At 34.0% G+C, this 27280-nt stretch overlaps 3 protein-coding genes and 1 pseudogene across 3 annotated transcripts; 2 read left to right on the forward strand and 2 right to left on the reverse strand.

The window, feature by feature from the left end:
• Positions 1-943: 943 nt before the first annotated feature.
• LOC131650979 (uncharacterized) lies at positions 944-1909 on the reverse strand. Its single transcript, XM_058920675.1, has one exon. The coding sequence runs from the start codon at positions 1907-1909 to the stop codon at positions 944-946; it is 966 nt and encodes a 321-aa protein (XP_058776658.1).
• Positions 1910-14742: 12833 nt separating this feature from the next.
• Positions 14743-15618, reverse strand: LOC131650980 (uncharacterized). Its single transcript, XM_058920677.1, has 2 exons — positions 15607-15618; positions 14743-15423 (listed from the first exon to the last, which is right to left on the reverse strand). The coding sequence occupies exons 1-2, from the start codon at positions 15616-15618 to the stop codon at positions 14743-14745; spliced, it is 693 nt and encodes a 230-aa protein (XP_058776660.1).
• Positions 15619-17384: 1766 nt separating this feature from the next.
• Positions 17385-21775, forward strand: LOC131650981 (probable leucine-rich repeat receptor-like serine/threonine-protein kinase At3g14840; annotated as a pseudogene).
• A 3600-nt stretch (positions 21776-25375) lies between these two features.
• On the forward strand, positions 25376-26314 carry LOC131650982 (uncharacterized). The gene has a single exon (XM_058920678.1). It carries the CDS (start codon positions 25376-25378, stop codon positions 26312-26314), a length of 939 nt encoding a protein of 312 aa, XP_058776661.1.
• Positions 26315-27280: the final 966 nt, after the last annotated feature.

Consider the following 27280-nt stretch of genomic DNA (forward strand, 5'->3'; position numbering starts at 1 on the left):
ATCTAGCCATCTCGATAACTGTGCGATTCTTCCTCTCGGACACACCATTTTGTTGAGGTGAATATGCGACTGTAAGTTGTCGCTCTATGCCTTCATCCGCGCAAAATCTGTCAAACTCGCGAGAGGTGTACTCTTTTCCGCGATCACTTCTTAGTACTTTTATCCGTTTTCCACTTTGATTTTCCGCAAGGGCCTTGAACTTTTTGAATACTCCAAAGACTTCTGATTTTTCTTTTAGGAAATAGACCCATGTCATTCTAGAGAAGTCGTCAATGAAGAGTATAAAGTACCTGTTGTTCTCATGTGATGGCGTCCTCATCGGTCCACATACGTCGGTATGTATCAGCTCCAACAGGTCTTTCGCTCTCCATGCTCCACTTGTTGAAAATGGAAATCGGTGTTGCTTACCAAGGAGACACCCTTCGCACACTTCATTGTTGTCCTTTATGCTTGGAAGATCTCTCATCATGTTCTTCTCATATAACTGCTTCAAGGCATGTGTGTTGAAGTGGCCAAATCTTCGATACCAGAGCCATGAATCATCAACTTGTACTTTCATGGCAATGTTAGTTGCATATTTTAAATTTAGCAGGAAGCTTCTATTGTTCTTATTCATCTTCACTTGGGCAATCTCGGCCCTTTTATTTTTGTTGTCTAATATTTTACATACACCTCCTTCAAAGTGAAGTGTATAGCCTCTCTCCATCACTTGACCAATGCTTAGAAGATTTTCTTTTAGGCTGGGAACTAGTAAGACATCATGGATGAGTCGCGTACCTTTATCAGTCTCCACCATGACAGTGCCTTTTCCTTTTGATTCAACCACACTACCATTTCCCAGTCGGACTTTCACTTTGACAGACTCGTCAATGCTTTTGAAAATAGTCTCATCCTTGGCCATGTGATTGCTACATCCACTATCCAAGTACCAGCTTCCTCCTTTTTATTTCATTGAGTCTTGAGTGGCATAGAACATACATTGTTCTTGATCACGCTCCTCTGCAATATTAGCTTGATGCCTATCTTTGTTGCGACAATTTTTCTCTATGTGTCCGAACTTCTTGCAATGGTTGCATTGTGGCATATTACGGTACCAACAATTTTTCTCTGCGTGGCCTGGTCTTTTGCATATATTGCATGGAGGATTTTTATCTGGCTTGTTCTTAAAGAAATTTCTAGAAGCTTCTCTTCTTCTAGAAGTTTCTCCATAACTCTTCTTTCCTTCATCTTCTTTATTTTGGGGCCGAAATTTGAGCTTTGATCGGAAGGCATTTTCAAGCGTGTCTTCTTTATGCCTATTCAGTCTTTGCTCATATGCTTCAAGAGAGCCCACCAGTTCTGTCACTGATAGAGTGGACAAATCTTTGGTTTCCTCAATCGTTGTCACGATTGGGTCAAACTTTGGGGGCATAGTAATTAGAATTTTCTCAACAATTTTCTTGTCAAGAATATCATCCCCAAAAGCTCTCATTTGATTAACTATTTCTTTGACTTTAGAATAGTAATCTTTAACTGTCTCAAAATCCTTCATCTTCAATAGTTCAAAATCTCTTCTTAGAGATTGAAGTTTAACAGCACGTACCTTATCACTTCCTTGAAACTCCTCCTTCAATGTGTTCCACACATCTTTGGCAGTCTTAGCTCCCATAATTCTTGGAAAAATTGCATCAGTCACGGCTTGTTGCAAGGTGAACAACGCCTTTGAATTTCTCTGTTTATTTTTCTTCAACTCCTTTTCTTGAGTTGCATTAAGAGTTGAAGTATCCGCGGGAACAGTGAAGCCTTCTTCTACTATGTCCCATATATCTTGAGATGAAAAATATGTTTCCATTTTAACACGCCAGAAATCATAATTTTCACCATTGAAAATAGGGACAGAAATAGATGATGATTGAGTGGTGTTATCCATAGCTTGGAAATTGTTTTTGAAGTGGGTTAATATTACAAAGGAAATTTTTGAAGTAGTTGGGAGGATTTTGGAATGTTAGGTAGGTAATATAACTACGCCCAATGTATGACCGAACGTAGCTCTGATGCCACTGTTAGTAGTTGATTAGTTGATAGTTGATAAAAGATAGTTTTAGTGAGTTGTTTAGAAAGAAGGCTATTTCATTGATTTCTTGGATGATGAATTACAAGATAGCAATTGCCTATTTATAGGCTCAAGTCACCAACCTCTCAATGGTGGTGAATATTTCTACATCTCTTTAGTTCTTTCTAGAATTCTCATGATAGATTAGTATCATGATGATTCTAGGTTGTTCTATATTTTACATACACTTACAATTCTAGATTGATCTACCATATCCATTCACACTATAGTTCTAGATTATTCTACCATATTCTTATACACTATAATTCTAGGATATTCTACCATTTTCATACATATTATAGTTCTAGGATATTCTACCATTTTCATACATATTATTTTTAGAATATTCTAGAAATTTGTAGCAATTTCAACACAATTTGTCATTTGTTGACATTTGATTTTGGAATGAAGATTGTTTACATATTGACAGTCAGTTTTTATTAACTATAACAATTGGACATCTATAAGCTAGATGGATTCAAGGTAGATCAGTAACTTTCAATACTCAGTGATTAATAGCCCTCAATATGTGTATATATATATAGGGTTTGGTGATTATTAGCCTTTTTTTCCTTATTATTTGGTATTTTGTTTTAATTAAATCATGAGCCATTTTTTCACATCTTTTTAATCTTCACAATCAATAATATTTTCCAGGACTTAGAGGACTATTCTAAAACTTTGCCAACATTCTGTAAACATAAAAACTCTTCAGTATCTACTATCTGAAATTCTTAAATTCGTTTCATTGGTGAGAATACAATAACCTCTTTTCCCGAACCAGTATTCTTAGAGGAACCCTCAGATAGAAGGAAATATTTTTCAGAAAGTTGTTTTAAGAGTAATTTGCCTTTTTATATGTTTTTTTAAAAGTATTTTGTCTATTTAAGAGAAGAAAAAATATCTATATCTAGAGTGAGTTCAAGTATTTATGATACAGCAATAATTTTAGGGGTCATATAATGGTAATTTTTAGATTTAAAATTTAGATTTGTTCAGGTCTATAATTTAAAGTTTGGTCATTTTATACAAATAATATAAGTGAGCGTAAATAATGTAAATATACCAAAATTATATGCAAGCTTTTACAAATTAAAAAAAATATATTATATAAGTTGACACAAATAAGATTAAAGTGCGAATGACTCATCATAATTTTGACACAAATATTAAAAAATATTAATTTCTACGAAGAAATGTCGCTTTATACGAAGAATCCAACTAAAGAAGATATTCCAAAATAGAATCAACCGAAGGTACATTTATCAACTGGAGCCAAGTGAATAATTTATCCCACCACAACTTAGTAAACACTCAACCAACAAAAGGTGGTCTAAATTCTCTTCAACCTCTAAGCACAAAGGACAAAGCCCCAAATTATTGTTAACTAAAATACCACACTTTGATAATTCCGTCTTCGTAGGAAGCCTATTCCAAATCAACCTCCAACTAAAAAGGTGAATCCTACTTGAAACTTTTGTATTCCATAAATGGGAAAAAGCCAAAGTTATATTGTGATTCACAACCGGATTCGGAGTAACACTCAAAATTAAAGCATCGTAAGCATTACTTACCGAAAAACCGGAAGCATTTCTCCACCAAACAAACCGATCGATAACCTCTCGATTAGGATGCATCGAATGAAGAAGAGTCAACATATTAAATATGATAATTGAATCGCGGTTGCCCAAGTAAGGGAAAAAACCGAGAAAAAAGAATTCCAACACCACGAATCCCCTTGCCAAACACATAACTCCGCCACCTTACAATGACTATCGACAACCAAGAGAAACAAATCCGGAAAAAGATTGCAAAACAAATTGTTTCCCAACCAACAATTAATCCAAAACTCGAAATAAAGACTCGTCCCAAGCTTACACGAAAATGAAGAATTGAACCAATTTGTTAAGTTGATCGAGGACTCCACTCCCAAGGCACAAAGGTCCCTCCACCAAAGAGAAACTCTACTCCTAGGAGTAAAAGAAGGTTCTCTAAGCATAGCTCTTTTAATGTCATCGTACCTACAAGAAAGAAAGTTAGTCCATAAATAATTTTCACCATTCAAAATACGCCACTTATACTTGCTAATAAGAGTCAAGTTGAATCTCCCACAATGTTTCACCCCAAGACCACATTCAACCTTCGATAGGCAAACCTTATCCTAACTAATCCAATTTATCTTCTTCTCATCCTCATTACTACCCCAAAGGAAAGAACGTTGGATGGACATTATCTCTTTTGATATTAGAAACCGGAGCCTTGTAAAAAAGAGAAAAGAAAATCGGAATGCTAGACAAAATAAAATTCAAAAGAACCACCCTCCCTCCAATGAAAATATGTTTATGATTCCATCCTCCTAGTCTTCTTTTTTAATTTTGAAACAATTGGTCTCCAAACCACACACCTCCTCGAATTGATCCCCAACAGAATACCAAGAAACACAGACGAAGAAGAGCCAATTTCACAATAAAGAAAAGAGGATGCCTCTTGAATAAAATTCGGCTCAAGATTGACCCCAAAAAGCCCACTCTTAGATAAATTAACTCCTAGGCAGGATGCTAATTTGAATACCCTAAGAATATCCTTAAAATCCCAAAGATTATTCCACATGTCCTCTCCAATTAGAACGATGTCATCCGCAAATTGAAGAATCTCCAAATTGGATTGAGAATCCAAAGAAAAACCCCTTAACTCACCCAAGGATGACACCACATTAGCCATCCCCGCTAAACCTTCCTCCACCAATAAGAAGAGGAAGGGAGAAAATGGATCTCCTTGCCTTAACCCTCTTGACCCCACAAAATCCCTAGTGTGGCTTCCATTCATAAGAATTGACATAGAACTATTAAGCACAAGCGCTTCTATCCACCTTCTTCACCGCTCACCAAAACCCATTCTCCTTAATAAGTATCTAAGAAACTCCCACGGCACACAATAGTAATCCTTCTCAAAGTCAACCTTAACTATCATACAACTCTTCTTAAATATCTCTGAATGATCCAACAACTCATTCAAGACAAGAACCCCATCCAACATATTTTTATTGGGAATAAAAGCGGATGAGCATTTAAAGATAAGTTTAGCAATCACTAAATTCAATCTATAAGCCAACAACTTTGCCAAAATCTTACACATACTATTAATAAGACAAATTGGATGACAATCATCCAAAGATAAAAGATTGTCAATCTTAGGAATAAAGCCAAGAAAAATGCTATTACCATTTTTGGGAGAACGACAAAAGCATGGAATTCATTAATAAACGCCAAAACCTCCCTCTTCAATAAAGGCAACAATAATTTTGTAACTTGATGTTAGCTTATACTCATTCGAATTTTTACACACGCACACACACATATAGAGCCGGTTTTGGGCCTGTGAAACCTAGCCCGTTGCACAGGGCCTCCAAAATATAGGGGCCTCAAATCTCGTAAGTGGAATTTTATTAATTATTAAGGCAAAATTTATTTATATACGTCTTGTTGATAACCATGATATATAGTAAATTAGAGTGTAGCGGATGCAAATTTGTTCTGAAACAGAGAGGATGCGTGTTTGAGCTTTATTGATGTCTTGTTTGATCATTTATTTTATTTTTATATAAACTGACATCAAATCACTACATTGAATGTTACAAATATTATTTTTAAGATGCAAACACTTTTAATAATTTTTTTCAATAACCAAGTTGTTCAAAAAAAACTTTAGAAATAACCAACATTTCAAAAATATTACGCAAATGGCCAAAATTTGGAAAATATTACACATTATCGCCAGGCCCAGTGGCGACAACACTTAAATTTGGGCCAAGTTGCCAGGCGCAGTGGCGACAACACTTAAATTTGGGCCAAGTTGCCAGGCGCAGTGGCGAATTCAATTACAGATTGGACCAAGTCGCCAGACCTTGTGACAACAACGCTCATTTTATTTTTTTGCCTGTTATTTGCTAACCCTAACATAAACTATTTTGACCATTATTTTTTTTAACTTAACTTATTTTACATTGTTATATATTTTTACTTAGAAAAATGATTATTAATAAAAAAAACTACCATTTTATATTAATAAAAAAAACTAGAATGACATTAATCATATTAGGGTCTACAATTACATTTTTGGTGGACCTAGTGCGGTTGACCCTGGTACGATCTGCACGACGGAGGTCTAATAACTCGTCTAGATGACTCACGAGTTTGTAGTGATTCCCTAGTCGTACCCCTATTCCTACGACGCGCCCTTTCCGGTTCCTGTTGTGTTTGGGTCGATGGCCCTTCAATGCACTCCGGGTCTACAAAATTTGTCAGTCGACCTCGACCTCTAGAATTCCCGCTGTAGGAAAGGCGAGTACCCGCGGCACCTTCAAAGCTTTGTCTTGGGGGGATAATATGGCTCCTGGTGGGTGAGGCCTCATAATGTGGTCTCTGGTAGTTGGCGGTCGAATCAGGTTGGTTATAATATAATGGTTGTGGTGGTGTGTTGAAGTCCAATGTTAATAATATTCCCCCGGTGTTCTTGACCCATGGTAAGAAGAGACATGTTTGCAATTTTAAAAATAAGAGAATGTGTATTTGCTCTGCAATTCTCTGATGAAAAGTATTTGGTGATGATGAAAATGAAGATGAGTTACCGACTATTTATAAATATTTTGAAATGTTAAAAACGTATAAAATAAGATGACAAGACAAGTGCACGCAAGCTTTGTATTCTACATGTGAAGGAAGTCGCCACTCTAGGTGGCGAAAATGTACAAAAATAGAGGGTATTCGCCACTCTAGCTGGCAACTTGCAGTCTGCATGGGAAGCATGCATAGATCAGATTGCATGCATGCAAAAGAGAGGTCTAGTGTGGAAGAGATTCGCATAGGCTTGCAGCATGCATGGTTTGTCTTGTCCAAATTTTTTTTTGCATGTATTTTCTTGTTCATTAAGTGTCTTGCATGCATTATAAAATTATGTCATTCTCCCACAAATATTAACACATCTCCATTCACAAATATTAACACATCTCTCCCACAAATATTCACATCTTTATTCACTAAAAAATATGACATCCTTACCACAATACAAAGTTCGAGCTCACATAAATGGTGAGACCTACGAATACGACACAACCAGTTTTCTATTTAGAAACACTAATTCTACACGTTTTTATCTAAATTAAAAAGCCGATTTCTCATATCTGAAAAATAAAATTGAGTCCAAGCTTAGAGAATAATTCTCCCAAATTTTTTACCAACAACCACATTTTCTTGATAACAACTCGGGCAAGTTTTATCAGTCAGGGATACAAAATGACATAGATGTTCAAAACATGTTTCGTAACCATAAGTATTATGGTTATGATTATATTGAGTTGTACATAGTGTTGGAACAAATCACACCCTTTCAAAATATTCAATCGCAGGTTATTGATCATGTTGTTAACGACGAACAAGATGCCGAACATGTCGTTGAAGAAGAAACTGGCGTAGAAGACGTGATTGATGACTTGGTGAACCGTGATTCTGAAGATGAAGAACGAGTTCCAATACCTGATGCGCATGCGTACTCACCTCCAGCACACTTCACAACCCTGAACTTGGGTGAGGATGCGCCATCATTGGATATGTTCTACAACCCGTATATGAGGTCCGACGAAGAGTTAAAAAAGGGTGACAAATTTCGTTCAAAGGAAGATTGTATGCTAGCAATCAAAAACTGGCACTTAGCAAACTGTGTTGATTTTAGTGTTGATCGCTCGAATCCAGAAAGATGTGTCATTTTAGGCAGAAATCCGGAGTGTGGCTACAGGCTTATGGCATCATTTAAAAAGAAAGTTAATGCTTGGGTGATAGGTTCCATTTCTCAAGCCCACACTTGTGTTAACGCCAATATGGTGCAAGATCATCGAAAACTAAGTCATGACATGATATGCCATACCATATTACCTCTTGTAGATGCTGACCCGTCACAGAAGGTCAAGACGATTATCGCCTATTGTGTTTCTGTGTTCAAATATAGACCATCATACATAAAGGCTTGGTTGGCGAAAACCAAGTCAATCGAAATGGTCTACGACAACTAGGAGGAATCCTACAAACAACTTCCGCGCTACTTGGCTGCACTTCAATTATATTCACTTGGGACGGTTACTATATTGGAGACATTGCCGACACAATCCCAAGACGGAACTCCTCTCGAAGGTAATGGAATATTCCATAGACTTTTAAGGGCATTTCGACCCTACATCATCGGATTTGGTTTTTGCAAACCGATTATTCAAATTGATGGAATTTGGTTGTACGTGAAATACAAAGGAACGTTATTGATGGCAGTCGCACAAGATGGAAACAATAATATTTTTCCAATAGCCTTTGCTCTGGTAGAAGGAGAAACAGTTGTTGCTTGAAGTTTCTTTCTAAAGAATCTTCGAACTAAAGTTGCTCCACAACCTGGTCTATGTTTGATTTCGGATATGCACGCTTCTATTAATAGTGCATACAAAAATCCGACAAATGGTTGGCACGACCCCCCATCTACACATGTCTACTGCATTTAGGGGTGTGCATGGATCATAAACCAAACCAAACTATATATATGGTTTGGTTTGGATCTTAAAACTGTTTCTATAAAACCAGTTTGGTTTTTTAAAACCGGTTTACATACGGTTCAATTCAGTTTTAAACCGTTTTTAAAAAACCGGTTTTAAACTAGTTTTTTACTAACTTTAAAATAACCAGTTTTAAAACCAATTTTATAGAAAAAATCAATTTTAAAACCAATTTTTTAAATAAAAAATATCACAAATAAATTAAAAAAGATTTTTTTTTTAAATAATTTTATAAAAATTATGATCCATTGCGTCATTCAATCCCATGATTCCTTGTTAAATTTAGAAAGAAAACAAAAAAAAATTCTCTTTATGATTGAAATACCTTCAAGGCATATAAATTACAAAGCTATAATAATAATTGTATCGTTTAGAGTAAAATATGAGAATCTTCGTACACCATATACTGAATACACTAATCTCATCATTACGTCAATAACTGACTTTCCAACACGAGCATAGTTTATGATTCTGTATTAGCAGGATATAACTCATTCCATCCTAGAACCTAGAAAGGAGGCCATGCATCTAGTACCAAAATGGCTTGTAGAATAAGCCAAGTTTGTATCAAGCGAAGAGAAACAGGACACAAACCTAACATGAGTTTCACCACTCAAACTTCAACTAAAATCAAGTATACTTCACAAATCAATCATACATAAAAATAAGCACAAAATATGGAACTAGTAGGCAATGAATTGATAGGCTGGAGAGTACGAAGAGCCTTGGATCCCATAGACATTTTTCCTTAAATAGCTCTACCACAACACAACCAAAAATAATTACCAACAACAGAAATACTTAAAAAACAACAAAAGGATTCCCTCTTCAACCAAAAGTTCATATCCAACTTTTTAACTTGGTCCCATAGAATGAATTAATCAGTTAAACATAATGGAGGGGACCATATAGGTCCATAGCTCAAGATACAAACTCTGCAATCTAGTGAATCTAGTGGTGTTTTCCTCTCTTAAAAAGTTTCTATTCACAAGTGCAACTCCAAACACATCGCAATTCCTAGCATGTAAGAACTCAATAAGACAAAACCACTCTCACTTCTATTGAAGTATGTAGAGTCTGTTTGGTAAGACCCAAAAAAGAGCTTTTAGCTTTTAGCGTTTAGCTTTTCAGCTAACATTAATGAAAAAGCACTGTTTGGTAATGCTATTTTAGCTTTTAGCTTGTAGCTTTTTTACTAGCTTTTAGCTTTTTTATCAAAAGCTATTTGAAGTAGCTTTTGAGCTTGTAGCTTTTAGCTTGTGACTTTTTTTCCATTTATACCCTTATTACTTTAATAAAATATTATTATTCTTATTAATTAAAATGATCATTTATGTCATTTTGTATCTATCAGCAAATGAAACAGCTAATTTACCAAACACTCATGTTAGCTTATCAGCTATCAGTCACCAGCTAAAAGCTACCAGTCACCAGCTAAAAGCTATCAGCTATCAGCTATCAGCTACCAGCTAGTTTTACCAAACAGAGCCGTAATCTCATGGGACCAATCCCAAATAGAAACACCTTCAAGTTAACCATACATAAAGACATCTCACTTTCTGAAACCTAAAATGTGTTAAAAAAATGAAACTGAACATAAACATAAACACCATTAAAAAATGAAATAATCAATTCACTTCAAACCAAATAGAAATTAATTCCACAAACAGATCCTCCGATTTCCCTAAACATCTATTACTGAAAAAGGAAAAGAAAATTAAATTGTGTTACTTCAATCATCCACAACCCTAAACTAGCTAAACAAACAATAAAAAACAAAATCAAATTTAATTCAGTTCATGTATTTTACTTCAACATCACGATTCTCATTCTCATTTCACATCATCAATGAAGTTTAAGAAACTAAATGAAGCTTAAAAAAACCTAGATTCTCCGATTGAAGATGAACGGATCGATGAAGTTCAGATAATCCAATACATGAACAAGATGAATTGGTAAAGCAGATGATGAATCGCAATCACTGATCAAACAACAGAAAGAAGCGAAAGATTTAAAGAAGGATTTCGTTAGATTTGAAGAAGGATTTCATCGATTCTAACCCTAATTTAGAAACCCATAACTGTGATTTGAACGATTTTGTTAAATTTGAAGAGCAATTTTTGTAGATTTTGGGATTAGGGTTTTGAAGTTGAAGGAGCGGAAGAACATACAACGTGCGGCTGGGAGAAATAGTTGAATTTGAAATAAAATGTGGTACCCATAAACTGATATAGTTCAAAATATGGGTACCGGTTTTTTAAAAATTTATTTAATGGGCCACCAATTTTAAAATATAGAATTGGGTTGGATTTTAAATTTTGGTTTTATTTGGATCGTAAATTGGTTTAGGGGTATTGGTTTTTTTGCACAATCCTAACTGCATTAGGCATATTGCACAAAATTTTATGCGAGAGATCAAAGATAAATTTTTTTAAAAACAATTTGGTGAACGCGGGGTATGGCTTAAACCAACCTGGATTTCAATACTACCGCCGTGAAATAGCATTGTCAAATCCAGATGCGGGGAGGTGGATTGATAACATTGATAGAGCGAAGTGGACTAGGTCGTACGACAATGGGGCGAGGTGGGGCCACATGTCTACAAATCTTGTGGAATCGACGTACAACGTTTTCAAGGGCATATGAAACTTACCTGTAACCGCTTTGGTGAGTGCAACCTATTTTCGGATGGCAACGGTGTTCGCCACAAGATGTAAGCGGTGGAATGCAGTGTTACAGGCACAATAGGTGTACAGTGATATCTGCATGAAATTTGTGTAGCAAGAATCTGCCAAAGGAAACACCCATCGAGTTACAGAGCCACTTTCAGTGTCAAAGAAACAATTGACCACAACCAGGTGCTGCCAAGACAAGAGTATCGAGCCATAATCCCAGATCGTTGGTGCAACTGCGGTCATTTTCAAACCTATTGTATGCCTTGCTCCCATGTCATTGCATCCTGTTCACATACTCACTTTGATGCATAATCATTGGTATCTCCGATTTACAAGGTATAAATATTAAGTACTATGAGACTTTTCATACTACACACTCAAAGAACAAAAAACCAAATTATTAGTACCAAATAAATAATGTTATTTACAATAATAAGTTTGCATTAAAAAAAAATTGTTTAAATAATTATATTTTCCTGCAAAGAAAAAATACTGCTTTGGAACCTCTCTCTATATATTATCAAAGCTATATTCTATATTAGTACTACATTAATGTTGCATTATACTGAATGATTTTATTATAATGATGTCAATAATATCAATAATAATTATAATAACGATGATAAATGATACTAAATTGAATTAAATAATAGATTTTTTTTAAAGAAAAACAACCTTAGAAGAAAAAATTTAACATATATATAATAGATGAGTGAAAATTTAATAAAACTCAAAATTAGAAAGGAAAAAAAATGTTAACAAAATTGTCAATATTGTTTAACTTCTTTTCGTCTTTTTATCGATAGATCTACAATCTTAAAAAAATGTGAAAAATATATTAAAAGATAAAAAATGAGTTTTGTCATGAACATAAAAAAGGGCAAAAAAAATATATGTTATCCAAAATATACAAAAATGTTTGCATAAATATGACATAAAAATAACAGATATAAAATTAACATATTTAAAATAATAGATCTGATATAAAATTAATAATTATATTTTCTTAAATATTGTCGATGTTGTTATTTTAGTATCATGTATGTCTTTGTTTCAGAAAATTTACTACTCCAAAAATAAAAGAAGCGTAAAAAGTGTTAAAAAGATGAAAAAGAGAAAACTTTTATATTAAACACTTTTAATATAATTATTTTTTTTTTGCTATTCGCACCAACTTCGACCCACCACAAGTGGGCCACTAATCCGGCTCATGCGTAGATGCATGCGCACTAGCCAAGCAAGATTGTTCCGCCTGGGAATCGAACCCGGTATTCCCCGAGTACGTCCTTGGACGGGGCTCCTTGCCAATGGAGCTCAACCACTTGGTTACTTTTAATATAATTCTACAACCTGAGGGAATATGTTTTCGTCTTTGTTTGAAGATAATTACAACCTTAAAAAAAAAGAAGGGAAAAAGTGTTAAGAAGAAGATGAAAAAGAAAAAACTTTTATGGTAAAGCTTACACTATAAATATAGATCTTTAACCTGACAAAATTATATGTTCTTCTTTATTTTAATAGATTTACATCCCGAAAAAAATAATAGAAGTGAAAATTACTTAAAGAAGATGAAAAAGAGAAACCTTTTATGTTAAAACTTACACTTTTAATATAGATTTACAACCTGAGAAACATATGTGTTCATCTTTGTTAGATTTACAACTTGAAAAAAATTAAAGTGAAAAATATTATGAAGATGAAAAAGAGAAAACTTTTATGTTAAAGCTAACATATATTATAGATTTATAGCTGGAGAAAACTAAAAATGATAAAATTTACACTTTCATCATCGTTTTATATTTAATTTAAAGAGGAGGGGATGGGAAAAGAAAGAGCGTGAAAAAGAAGTAAGAGAGATAGGAAGTTTAAAAAATAGCTTTACATATGATGCAATAAAATAATTAGTATGGATAACATTTTGTAGTACCTGATTTAACCAAAAAAAAAATATCATTGACCAATAAGAGAAAAGGACTCTATTGTATTATCTAGAACACCTTCTTTTCCTTTTTTATATGGTAGATTTTCATAAATATTGTCGATGTTGTTGTTTTAGTATCATGTATGTCTTTGTTTCAGTAAATTTACAATGCAAAAATAAAAGAAGCGTAAAAAGTGTTAAAAAGATGAAAAAGAAAAAACTTTTATATTAAACACTTTTAATATAATTCTACAACCTGAGGAAATATGTTTTCGTCTTTGTTTGAATATAATTACAACCTTAAAAAAAAAAAGGGAAAAAGTGTTAAGAAGATGAAAAGGAAAAAAATTTTATGGTAAAGCTTACACTATAAATATAGATCTTTAACCTGAAAAAACTATTCTTCTTTATTTTAATAGATTTACAACCTGAAAAAATAATAGAAGTGAAAATTACTTACAGAAGATGAAAAAGAGAAACCTTTTATGTTAAAGCTTACACTTTTAATATAAATTTACAACCTGAGAAATATATGTGTTCATCTTTGTTAGATTTACAACCTGAAAAAATGATAAAATTTACAACCTGAGAAAACTTTTATGTCAAAGCTAACATATATTATAGATTTATAGCTGGAGAAAATTAAAAATGATAAAATTTACACTTTCAACATCGTTTTATATTTAATTTAAAGAGGAGTGAACGGGAAAAGAAAGAGTGTGAAAAAAAAAGTAAGAGAGATAGGAAGTTTAAAAATGTGAGCAATAACCCATATATTAAATGTTGCGCACAAAAAATGAATAGTTTACATTGAAAACAAATGATATATGTAATAAAATAATTAGTATGGATAACATTTTGTAGTACCTGATTTACCCCAAAAAAGATTATTGACCAATCAAAGAAAGGACTATATTGTATTATCCAGAGCATCTTCCTTTTTTATATGATGCATTAAAGTGAATTTTTTACTATAAATATATGATGATTTTGAATGAGATTTTCAATAAATTAAATTTATAAAATTGATTATAATTTAATAAAGGCAAATTCTTTGGTACCCATGAATTCAAATTGGGTACCGGTACCTTTAGTGTAAATTGTTATAAAATTTAATTAATTTTAAATTAAATTAAAATAAAATAAGTGATATGGCATGAAATTATATCATTTGATTGGTTGAAGGTACCGATACCCAACTAAACTCAAGGGAACCGGAGTGTTCACCTTTAATAAAATCATTCATATCCTCTGATCATTATTACAATTTATTACTCTTAAGTAGGTATTGTTAAATTGTTGAAATTCTAGTATTTTATGTAATATTTTAATTTATGTAAATCAATTTTGCACTTTTTTTTTAAGCAAGATATATTGATAAACGGAGAACTAAGGGTTCTCCAACCCGATTACACGAAGAGAACGGGAATAACCCGACAAAAAGAGAATTACAAACCAATTACAACTACGACAAAAAATGCAAAGGATCCTTGCAAAACTCGTAGAGAGAGTAATTGGGATGAGTAATTTTCCCGCAAAAAGACCACCTCCAAACCAAATGCTTAATATTCCACACGGTATTATTCACATTCCAAGCTTCCTTCCGAAAACAAGCTCCATTCCTCACCAACCAAATAATCCAAGTGGTGGCAAGCCAAACCACACCCAACTTCCTAACTTTAACTTTTTTACTACTAAAGAACAAGTGCCAATCCATAAAATTCGACAAACACTCGACATCTACTCTATCCCCTTTACCAACCCAATTAGCTATCTCACTCCAAATATTTTTCACCACCAAACAACTAAAAAATAAATGGGAACTAGACTCCAACGAATTACCACAAAACGAGCACTTTAAATCATCAAAAGGAATAGGAATACCTCGGGTCTTCAACAAATCTTTCACCGGAAGCCTATCGAGGAAGAGTCTCCAACCGAAAGCCTTGATTTTGAACGGAACTTCCAATTTCCACAACAACTCAAAAGCCTCGTCATTCCTATTAGCGGGGCCATGATGAAGACGAAGATTGTTATAGAAATTGTAACAAGAGGCAACCGTAAATACCTTCTCCTCGGAATAATTCCACTCAACGGAATCCCTTCCCTCCTTCCAATCTAAAAAACCCTCCACCCGCCCAATAAACTCCTCGGAATAATTTTACACTTATTAATATACGAATGATATTTTTTAAAAGATTAATAAATAAAATAACTGTCATGCTAATGAGTGTTCTAGGGGCACTGATTAAACATTCCTAATAAAGAAAATATGTATATTCAATGCATTGAATATACACAATATTCTTCAAAAAAGTTAATTATCTACGTTTTCATGCATTGATTACATATATTTTAGGTAAAAAATTTATCTTTTTTTCTTTATTAAACAATGTTCAACATACCTTTTTAATCTCTTAACCAGTGCCCCTGGGACACTCGTTAGTATTACCATAAAATAAATCTTGTTAAATTTATTAATTTTTTTTTAATTATGTAGAATATCTTATTGGTGATTTGTGAAAATATTACGTGTGAAATTTTCTTTTAAGTAGGTTAAAAGATTCAGGAGCTTATAATAGGAGAAAGTAAATATTTTATAAGTTTAGTTTGTATTCTAAACTTACTACCTTATATGTAAAAAATTTAAGTGAATAAATTATTTCATACAATATTAAATAATTTTTATTTTTAATTTATATTATTCATTTGTATTTTATAAATTTTAATTAATATATTTTATTATGAATATATATTTATGAGAAAAATAAATAGATTAATCAATTTACTTTATAACAAATGAAAACGAGTTTTAAGTTTTGTCGACAAGACAAACTAAGGATTCATGTTATTTTTAATTTGGTATTTTGAATGTGTAAATTACGTCTTTATGCCTTTATATTTATTTATTTTTTTAATATAAAAAGAAATTATAGGAATTTATAAGAACAGAAGGTAGGAATGACAATAAAAAAGAATGTATATATTGTATTGTTATTAGGGGTGGCAAAACGGGCCGGGGCCCGCCGGGCCGCCCGCGCACCCGCCAAAAATTGGCGGGTTGAGTTGGGATTTTAGGCTCGCCGCTCGCCAAAGCCCGCCCCGCCAAAACTCACCACCCGCCATACCCGCCCCACCAAAGCCCGCCGCTCGCCAAAACCCGCTCCTCCTCCAAAACTCACTCTTTTTTTAGTTAATTCTACTAATTGCAATTCTTGATGGTTTATTTTATACATTTATTTATAAATATATGTAATATTTTTTAGAGTAAATTTGTTAAAAAATTATTTTTATAAAAAATTATTTTAAAAATAAGTGAAAAATTTAATTAAAAGGTAAAAAAAGCATATTAATCTATTAAAAAAATATAAATAAAATAGGCGGGTAAGCCCGCCGCCCGCCAACCCGCCATCTTGGCGGGGCGGGCATGATTTTGATGCCCATTTTACTTGGCGGGCATGCTCACCCCGCTCGTTTTTTTACGGGCATAAGGCGGGGCGGGGCGGGCGGCCCGTTTTGCCACCCCTAATTGTTATAAAGATATACCACAATATTTTTTATTCAATTTTATTTATTTATTTTTCCAATTCATTGCAAAATTATGTATATAAGATAATGTTTATTTTTTTCCATATTTAGTTTGTCTTATAGATTTATTATTTTTGGCGATATATTATATCTATTAATGTATCAATATTTCTCTTCATTTTACTCCACCGTGCAAGCACGGATTTATTAGTAGTTAGTTAATGATAATTAACTTTTTTTTTATTTGTAAAATTTACATAGTTCCAAATAAAAATAAATTGTTTTATTTGAAAAAAAAAAGAGTAAAGGGTAAATGTGTAATAAAAAGGTAAATATGAAAGGAAAATAGGTCACTTCAAAAACTTGTATCTTTTTATATATATTTATGGAAAATATCATAAGTTTAGTAAAAATATGATTTTTTTTTAAGTTTTCTATTTTTTGTATAAAAATCTTCAAAAAAAAAATATTTTGCACAATCTCAATATAATTAATGAAATTTACACAATATATATATTGAGACTCTCATCTCTAAATTATTGAATTCTCATACGTTCTCTTTTCCTTGTTAATAACAAGATGGGCATTTTCTCTCAATTTTTATTTCTTTCACTTATTGCCATTTGGTTCACATCTCTTACATCTTTTGGAACTAAAACTATTCACCCTGACGAAAGTAAGATATCTGTTGTTACCATAGCTATCAAACACTGAGTACTCCTATTTTCTTAATCTTAATTTTCCATAGCATATTTACCATTAAAAAAAGATAGTTACCATAGCTATCAATACTGAGCATTTTTGTAGTGGTTTTTTTTTTTTCAATTTTATTATCTAAGGATTCATGTTAATTTAAATCTCATGTATGTTTTTGTTCATAAGGATTCATGTTAATATGTGTGTGTGAAGTTTATTTAATTTTTAAGCACTTTGTTGTTTGCTGATAGCTTCTGAATTGTGTATTTAGAGAAAACTCTCGAAGATATAGCAAAATCACTTGGTAAGAAGGATTGGAATTTCGATATTGACCCATGCAGCAACAAACCTAATTGGGTTACCCCTCCCATACCCCATATCTACGATAACAATGTTACTTGTGATTGCTCGGTTCCTGGTGACAATTTTTGCCATGTTATATGGATGTAAGTCTCTTTTCTTTGGAACTAACCCTTTGATATCACTATTTCTAATTAAATAAAATTTATTTACATTGTTACTCAACTATTTTAATTTTTTTTTTGTTTATTAAGAAAAGTGAGAGAAATTATTATTCCCTCCGTTCCTTTTTAAGTGTCGTTTTAGAATAATTTTTTTGTTCCTATTTAAGTGTCGTTTTATAATTTAATGTTATAATTTATCAATTATACCCTTATTTTCTCAATAACTCCACCTCACATTTTTCAATTAGTTATTGGAAAAAGAGAGTGTATGAATAAATTTATGTAGAAAGAGAAAAATAAATAATGGTATAATAGGAAAAGTAATTCTAACAATCCACTATCTTGGTTGAAAAGTTTTTTGCTAAAATGACACTTAAAAAAAGAACGGAGGGAGTAGTAACTGATATATGATTTGAATTACATTCTTTTAAGATTAAAAGTCTGATTAAATCCCTTATATGTAGTCAAACTAAAATTGAAATTAAATTTATTATAGTCAAGGATATAATTTTTTATTAGAAATGAGTTTGACTAATAGTAAATTCATTTTGTAACTCTATGTTTGTTTCCAACATTTTTCTCTTAAATCTATGAGCTAAGAAATATATTAGAATTTATTACTGCATTTTGCTTATTGTTTATATTTAACATTTATATGTAAAAATAAACATTCAGAAGTTTGAAAGGACAAAATCTCCAAGGCACTCTTCCACCCGAACTGAGTAGGTTACGTTACCTACAAATGATGTAAGTAACTTTTAAAATTTTCCTCACATCCAAAATATCAAAATCATTGAACTTGTAATAAACTTTTCATAACAAATCCTATCTCCCCTTTATTTCAGTGACCTTGCACGCAATAACTTGAATGGTACAATTCCTAAAGAATGGGGCTCCTTGACTAGTATTTTTAAATTGTATGATTTGTCTTGTAATGTTATTCTATGATTTTTAATCTTTGCTTGTTTGATCGCATTCATTTTTTTGTTATAACTACTTCAATAATAAGCTAATGAAAACATGTTTCTTAATGATCATTTAGGGCTCTCCTGAGTAACCAATTAACCGGTTCAATACCAGTGGAGATTGCAAACATATCTAATCTCCAAATTTTGTAAGTTTCTGATCACCCACCATTTCATGAAAAAAACATTTATACGTACATAAATATGTATGTTTTCAATTCATAACTTTAACTTGAAATGAATAGGGAGTTACATAACAATCAATTGTCTGGAAAACTACCTCCTGAGCTTGGTTATCTGACCAAAATTGAAGCATTGTAAGCACTTTATGTTTTTCCACTTAGTTGTTGTTTTACCCGAAAATTGAAAGCTCAACGTCTTGCAATTATTCTTATTCCCATTTTTTAGAATCATAATTTTATTGGTCTGTTTTAAAAATTTATATAGGCGACTTTCATCTAACAATTTTACTGGAGAACTACCTGTCACTTTCGGCAAGCTCACTACATTACTAGATTTGTAAGTTTCAAATTTTTATAGCGACTTCTACTCTACTAAATTATTTTTTTTGTGATGCTTCAAATGTTCATATGCTTTATAAATGTAGCCGAATTGATGACAACCAACTCACTGGAAAGATACCAGATTATATTCAGAACTGGACAAGTATTAATAACTTGTATGCACTTTCTTTTATTATTTTATTTTACCTCAAATTTCACTATTTTTGTATTTCTTGATTTTTTAACGAACGATTAATTGGTACTTTACTTTTGACAGACTGGTGCAAGGAAGTGGATTAAGTGGGCCGATTCCGTCTGGAATTTCACTTTTGAAAAATTTAACTGAATTGTATGTAAGATATACAATATTTTATATATTGGTAAAGAGAGATTTGAAATTTAAATTTTATTTTAGTTATATTTACTTAACTTTGAGTTAAATCTGATATACAGGAGAATTAGTGATTTAAATGGTTCTGAATATGCACCATTGCCACAACTGAATAACCACACAATGTTAAAAATACTGTGAGTTGATTCCTATGTCTCCTTTCAGAAATAGAAAAGTAGGAACCAAATCACTTATAATATATCGTTGGCAAACTTATTATTTCAGAGTTCTAAAGAATTGCAACATCAATGGAACACTACCCGAATATCTTGGGACAACGACAAAATTACAGCTCTTGTAATTATATACTTACTACATTTTGTTTAACTATATTTAAGAATTAAAGTTTCTTTTGCTAAGAGTTTAGGTTATTGTATTTTGTATAACCTTTAGCGTTTTTGTGTTTTATAACTATGTATCTCTCTCAGAGACCTCAGCTTTAACAATTTAAGTGGAACAATTCCGAGGACCTATGCAGACATGATCGGCGCGAATTACATGTATGGATGACACTCCCTTTTATTATTTACAACTCTTTGAAAAAAAAATTTTGACAAGGATGACACTCTCTTTTGATCTTGATATTCTTTTATGGCAGATTTTTAACAGGAAACCTTCTCACCGGACAAGTGCCTTCTTTCGGAAAGAAAAGTAACCAGGACGTGTGAGTCATCTTTCTAAAAGAACTTGTAGACTAATGTGGTTTGCAGATGCTACCGCATCGGTAATATTGGCCACAACTGCGGTTGCGGAGTGCAATTTAAAATTTTGAGCTACATATATTAATATTTTTAGGTTCCTGAGTCACTCTAATTAGGCCAAATGTTCCATTAGTTCTATGATTGTTTTATTATTATTATCATATTGTGAATCAAGTTTTTTGATATAGAGATCTTTCATACAACAAATTTCGCATCAGCAAAGGGAGTCCCATATGTCAAAATGAAAATGTGTAAGAATATTTGCATTCATGTTCATTTGCTTGTAAATTATTTGATAACCTTTCTTTAACACCATTTTTGCTATTATGTCACAGGAACTTATTTTCTCCCTCGTGGGCACAAAATAACACGTAAGTTTCACTATATATATTAATCATGCTAATTCATTTTATTAATCATGCTAATTTGTTCTTTTCCTTCCATCTTCCAGAGGAACAGATTCGTGTTTGACCTTAACATGTCCCAACCGTAAGTTTCTTAATTGTGAAAACAAATTTATGAATTTACATTTTTTGTAACCATAATTTTCTCACATGATCGATCTGCTTAATCCAGCGTTAAAATCTCTTTATATAAATTGCGGTGGAAATCAAGAAATAGTAGATGGAAAAATCTATGAAGGTGATTTGGGTTCAGGTGGACCAGCGAGATTCCAAGCATATCCAAACGGAAATTGGGCATATAGCACCACTGGTGTATTTTCTGGAAGTGAAAAAGTTGGAGAAACTTATTCCCCGCACAATATCTCTAAGCTTACCATGAAAGATACTGAATTATACACACGTGCACGAGTTTCTCCTATTTCTTTAACTTACTATGGATTTTGTCTGCAAAACGGTAGTTACACAGTCAATCTACATTTTGCTGAAATAATGATCCCAGATGATCAAACTTATGGTAGTCTAGGAAGGCGTGTATTTGATATCTACCTTCAGGTACATGTTTTGAAAATAATTAAGTTATTTCTAAATTGTAATCATACTGAAGCACTAAGAATGTTTTTGATTGAAATGGTACAGGGAAAGTTAGTGCAAAAAGACTTCAATATTGCCAAAGAAGCTGGAGGAGTTGGTAATAAAATCATAAAGCAATTCTATAATGTTATTGTTAGTAGTAATACTCTGGAGATCCGCTTGTATTGGGCTGGAAAAGGGACGCAAACGCTCCCAAATAGTTTTGTATTGGGTCCTCTTATATCTGCTATATCGGTCGAATCATCTGGTGTGTAAAACTCTTCATAGTTGCAGGAGCAGTAGTTGAAATTATTGTTGCAACAACCAACAACATTGATTAATATCAAAGGTTTTGAGACAGTATTGGAAGAATGAATCATAATTCATTATATTTCTTGGAGTTATATAGAAACCAATGTTTTAAATAACGGTAGTGTCAAGGTCGCATCCACATTAAGAATTTCTATATTTTATTGTAATGGATAATGCTAGCTTTAGAAGTTGTGGTCTTCACATTGCGACGTAATCACATTATTGAACAAAGTTTTTTAAACTACTCGTGTAATCATTTTTTCTTGTTTAATCATATAAGGAATAATAATTTATAGTGTTAGATAATTTCCCTAATGAACAAAGTTTTTTAAAACTATTTGTAAGAGTCAAATAGTTTTTTTTCTATTTTATTATGTATAATATATAAATTATTTTTCTATATTTTAAGACTTTTAAAATAAATAAATTAAACAAAACTATTCGGGAGTGTGAGAAACCTTGAGTGGCTAAACGATCAGGATTTAAAGCATTTTAACTCCGCACATTCACTCAAAACATTGAGGAAATGATGTATGGATCACATTTCTTACATATCCAACAATTTCTTGATTTCTAATCGATGTGGGTATTTATCACTAACACATAAGTTCCAACAATCGCCCCACTAGTGATAGTCACTGACATCACTAGACCGGTCCTTACTAGAATCGCATTTCTACCGCATCAACTTGTCATTATTTTTAAAAGCAAATAGAAATATATAGATAAGAGACATAAAAAGCCAAAAAATTATGAGGCACTAACGACAAACTCAAGGGGTATCAGAACACCAACAATGAGGAGAAAAGAAGAAACAACAAAGAAAAAACAACCTAGCACCAGTACAACAAAGAAAAACAACCTATTGGCTCAGACACAAACCTATCAAGATATTATAGTTTCCATGTCAAGATAATGCTCAAATCTACCATATCCTTCAAAGTCACCAATTTACCTAAGAACACTATATCATTATGAGATTTCCAAATCACATAATGGAAAATCATAAGACAAGCCCCTAATCCTAAACAGACTACCTATAGGTAAGAACACCTGAAAAAGGATTACCAGATCTCTATATAACCCACTTAACCATCTAAATATTCTTTACTAAATTGAAACAACTACCTCAAAAGTCCCAAAAGATTAGAGGATGACTCAGAAGTCACCGAACAAAGAAGACATAGAACAACCCCTAAAACCACACTACAAACGAAAATTCCCCTTTTACCTCTGTTGGAAAAGGGATTTTATCTCGGTTTTAGAAGCGAGGTAATGAAAGACGACATGAAAGCTTGTCACTTTTCTTCTCGTATAAAGTTCCACCAATTGAAAAATTATACTGGTCATGAGTTTTATTCCAAACAACAATATTTTTTGGATTTTCGAAACTTTACTACTTTTTACCTCGCTTTTCAATAATACTTTAGGGTATAGGCTACTCAATCACATGATAAGAATATACTAAAAATATTTTAGAAAACTTAGAGAGTTAGAGAGAGAAAGTCCACCTTCTCTCTTCCTGGAGCTAGGGCTAGGGCTTTCTCATGGTTTCATACGAACCCGGGATTCTGGAGGGCGATAGGGAGTGGATCAAAGCTAGGCGCAACAGGAAAGGTTGGAAAAGTAGTGGGAAATGGGACATGGAAGGGAGTAGAAGAGATCCTTTGAAGGGAGGTGACTTGAAGAAGAATAGTACTTCCTTCTTTATTACGGAGTTCAGCGACAAATGGAAAGCGAAGAATTTGTTCTTCGAATTCAAAGATCTTGGTGATATTGATGAGGTGGTGATTCCACCTAAGAGAGACAAAAATGGTAGAAGGTATGGCTTCGTTCGCTTCCTTGATGTGAAGGATGTGAACCTTTTGGCCATAAAGATGGACAACATGGTGTTAGATGGGAGGAAGATTTTCGCTAATATCCCGAGATTTGAGAGAGGATCTAGGGAGTCTGAGAGGGTAGTGAGGAAGGGGGAGGATGGAATAGGAAGCTTAGTGTTGGGAAGTTTGGCGGGGCTGAGGGGAGTTCCTTTCTAGGTATTGGTTCTTGTGGATGGATTGGCAACCGATCTTTTGTGGAGGTTCTTCAAAATAGCAACAGCTCTAAGAACAGTGGTGGGGTGGAGGAACAAACCAAGGTTGTGCACTTTATTCCTGATAACGATGATATATCAAGGTATATGAGTGCTTTTACAGCCGTGGTATCTCAACCAGAAGAAGCGTTTGATTTTAAGAGCAAGTTTTTGGAAGAAGGCATCTTCTCCATAAGAGTTACGACATTGGGCCCTAACTTATGCTTGTTGGAGGATTTAGTTTGTGGAGAAAGCGAGTTGTTTGTAGAGGAAAAGAAGGAATGGTGGTCTCAGTGGTTTAGTTCAATCAAACCGTGGGAAGCAACAGATGTGGACCATGAGAGGCTCACATGGCTACGGTTGATAGGGATACCTTGTCACGCTTGGGGTGAAAGTCTGTTCAAACGCATTGCAGTCGGTCGTGGGTCTTTTATCAAAAGTGCAGAAGAAACCATGACAAAATCCAGAATGGACGAGGCCAGGATTTTAATCAAAACGGAACGCAAGCTCTCCTTGAACGGTTCCTTCGAGCTTGTTATTGCTGGTAAATCCTATACCATTGGTGTGATTGAAGATAGTGGGGTGCTTTTCGATCGTACAAGAGGTGGTCATTCATGGGAATTGGAAGAGTCTGATTTTTCTTCTTCCTCGAATGAAGATATCGCGGATAGTTTGGAAGCTATGGCTTCTTCCTTGGAGGTTAGGGGCAGGAAGCAGGAAGAGGAAGTTGATGGGACATCAGGTAAAAGTAAAGAAACGGTGGCAGAGGGTTTGGTCCATGGGCAGTTTGTTGCACGTAACAAGGAGGGCTTTTTGGCTAATAGTAAAAAGGTGGTTTTTGACTTGCATGATTCAAAGGGTGTGGAGATTTTAGGGGCAGAAAATCAGAGGGAAATTAATGAGGTAGTGTCAGACGTGGAAAGTTGTGATGTGAGTAGGGTGGGGGAGTCTTGTGATCTTTTGGAGGTTAATAATATCGTGGTTAACGGGAGATGTGGTGGTAAGGAAAAAGGCTTAAAATATATTGGACCTGTTGAGTTAGAGGCCCACAATAATGGACCCATTTCTTTTGACAAAGCCTGCAGCTTAGTTCGTTCGGTCCCTTTGAAAAAGAAAAAAAAGAAAAAGATGGTGTGCGGTCTAGGGGACAATGTGAACATCACTTCTTCCTATTTCGCTTGTATCGGCCCTAGAAATGTCTCAGTCCAGAAGAAGAGTGAAGTTGTGCGTTCCTGCTCTGATTATATTGAAGACCCGGGTTCTCCAGGTGAGTCAGCTTCTTTCTGCCATTCTGTTGATGAATCTGATATTGCCCGTTGCAATTCTAGGCTGGTTGGTAAATCTTCTGTGGGTAGTAAGATTTGGTCTTCTATTGCTAATTTGGGAGTGGTGAGCGACAAAGAGAATAGTTTAATAGATCTGCAGATTGAGCAAATGGAGTTGAGGGATAAGGAAGGTTTGTCTTTACAGAGGGAGAAAAACAGGATGTTACCATGAATCTATTGTCATACAACATTAGAGGGGGGATGTCTTCTAAGAGGAAGAGAGTTAGTTACTTGATCAAATCTAACAACATAGATGTTTGCTTCATTCAAGAAACCAAATTGTCTGGGTTCAACGATTATTTAGCAGGGGCTTTCTGGGGAAGCAGTGATGTGGAATGGACAGCGTGTAATTCAGTGGGGGCAGCGGGTGGTATGGTGATTTTGTGGAGGAAGGGCGCTCTGACTGTTAATTTCAGTTTTGTTGGCAAAGGTTTCGTAGGCATCAACATTTTGTGGAAGGACAAGGGGTATAATTTAGTCAATGTCTATGCTCTGTGTAGTGTGTTAGAGAGGCGTTTGGTGTGGACTTCCTTGCTACATAAAAAGCAACTTATAGGGCAAGAGGAGTGGTGTATTGTGGGTGATTTTAATGAAGTGTTGCGTGCAGACGAAAGAATAGGAGAGGGCGGAAGTAAGCATGCTAGGGGTATGGAAGATTTCTGGGGCTTTGTGGAGGATATGGATTTGGTTGATGTTAATTGTGTGGGTGGCAACTTTACATGGTTCAAGGATAATGGTAAAGCAATGAGTAGGCTTGATAGTTTTTTATTATCAAGAAACATCGTAGAGGAGTGGGAGGTGATTGACCAACGTATTGAGAGGAGGGATATATCGGATCATTCGCCTATTCGTTTGAATGTGGGGAAAATTGATTGGGGACCTAAAAATTTTAGGTTCAATAATGCTTGGTTTAAACATGAGGGGTTTATGGAGTTTATTAAAGATGAATGGGGGAAGTTGAGCTTTATGGGGAGGGGAGACTATGTCTTGTACGCAAAGCTCAAAGCCTTAAAGGAAAAACTTCAGGTTTGGAATAGAGAGGTTTTTGTTTGGATTGATCTAAAGATGGAGGAGGGGTGGAGACTATTAATGAGTTGGATAGGTTAATGGTGGATAATATCGGTGGGTTCATTGATCCTTTGGTCCATGATAGAAGAGAAGCTAGTAAAGAGCTATGGAAACACTTGAACATAAAAGAGTCAATGCTCCGTAAAAAATCTCGTAATCTTTGGTTGAAAGAAGGTGATAAAAACTCTAGATTTTATCATAACGCAATCAAAGATACACAAAGGCGCAATGCTATTACGGTGCTAGAAGGCAAGAATGGTTTAGTTGAAGGTGTGGATAATGTTAAAGAGGAGGTTAGATATTTTTTCGAAACGTTTTTCAAGGAAGAAGATCATTCTAGACCGGTGCCGGAAGGTTTAGATTTCAAAAGATTGACTGAGGAGGAAGTGGGGTGGATGGAAAGAAGTTATTCGGAAGAGGAGGTGAAAGAGGCCGTGTGGTCTTGTGACGGCAACAAAAGTCCCGGGCCGGATGGCTTTTCTTTGGAATTTTTCAAAGTTGGTTGGAATGTGATTAAGGATGATATCTTGTTGTTTGTAAGGGATTTTCATGGAAAGGCTCGCTTACTAAAGCTTGTACATCCTCGTTCATTACGCTTACTCCTAAAGTGTCTAATCCTCAATCCTTGAGTGAGTTTAGGCCTATTTGTCTAGTTGGTAGTTTGTACAAGATTCTAGCAAAATTGATGGTGGCAAGGTTGAGACGGGTGATTGGGAACTTGGTTTCTAGTAATCAAATGGCTTTCATCTCGGGAAGATACATTTTGGATGGGGTGCTCGTGGTGAATGAAGCGTTGGACCTTGCAAAAAGAGAGAATAGAGGTTGTGTAGTGTTGAAGGTAGATTTTGAAAAAGCTTATGATCGAGTTAGTTGGAACTTTGTGCGATATGTTCTAAGAAAGATGGGTTTTGGTGATCGTTGGATGAGTTGGATGGAGGGGAGTATTTTCACCAATTCTTTGTTTATTCTTGTTAACGGAAGTGCTACAAAGGATTTCTCGGTTGA

This window comes from Vicia villosa, linkage group LG2 (genome assembly GCF_029867415.1).
Source record: "Vicia villosa cultivar HV-30 ecotype Madison, WI linkage group LG2, Vvil1.0, whole genome shotgun sequence".
Classification (NCBI taxonomy): domain Eukaryota; kingdom Viridiplantae; phylum Streptophyta; class Magnoliopsida; order Fabales; family Fabaceae; genus Vicia; species Vicia villosa.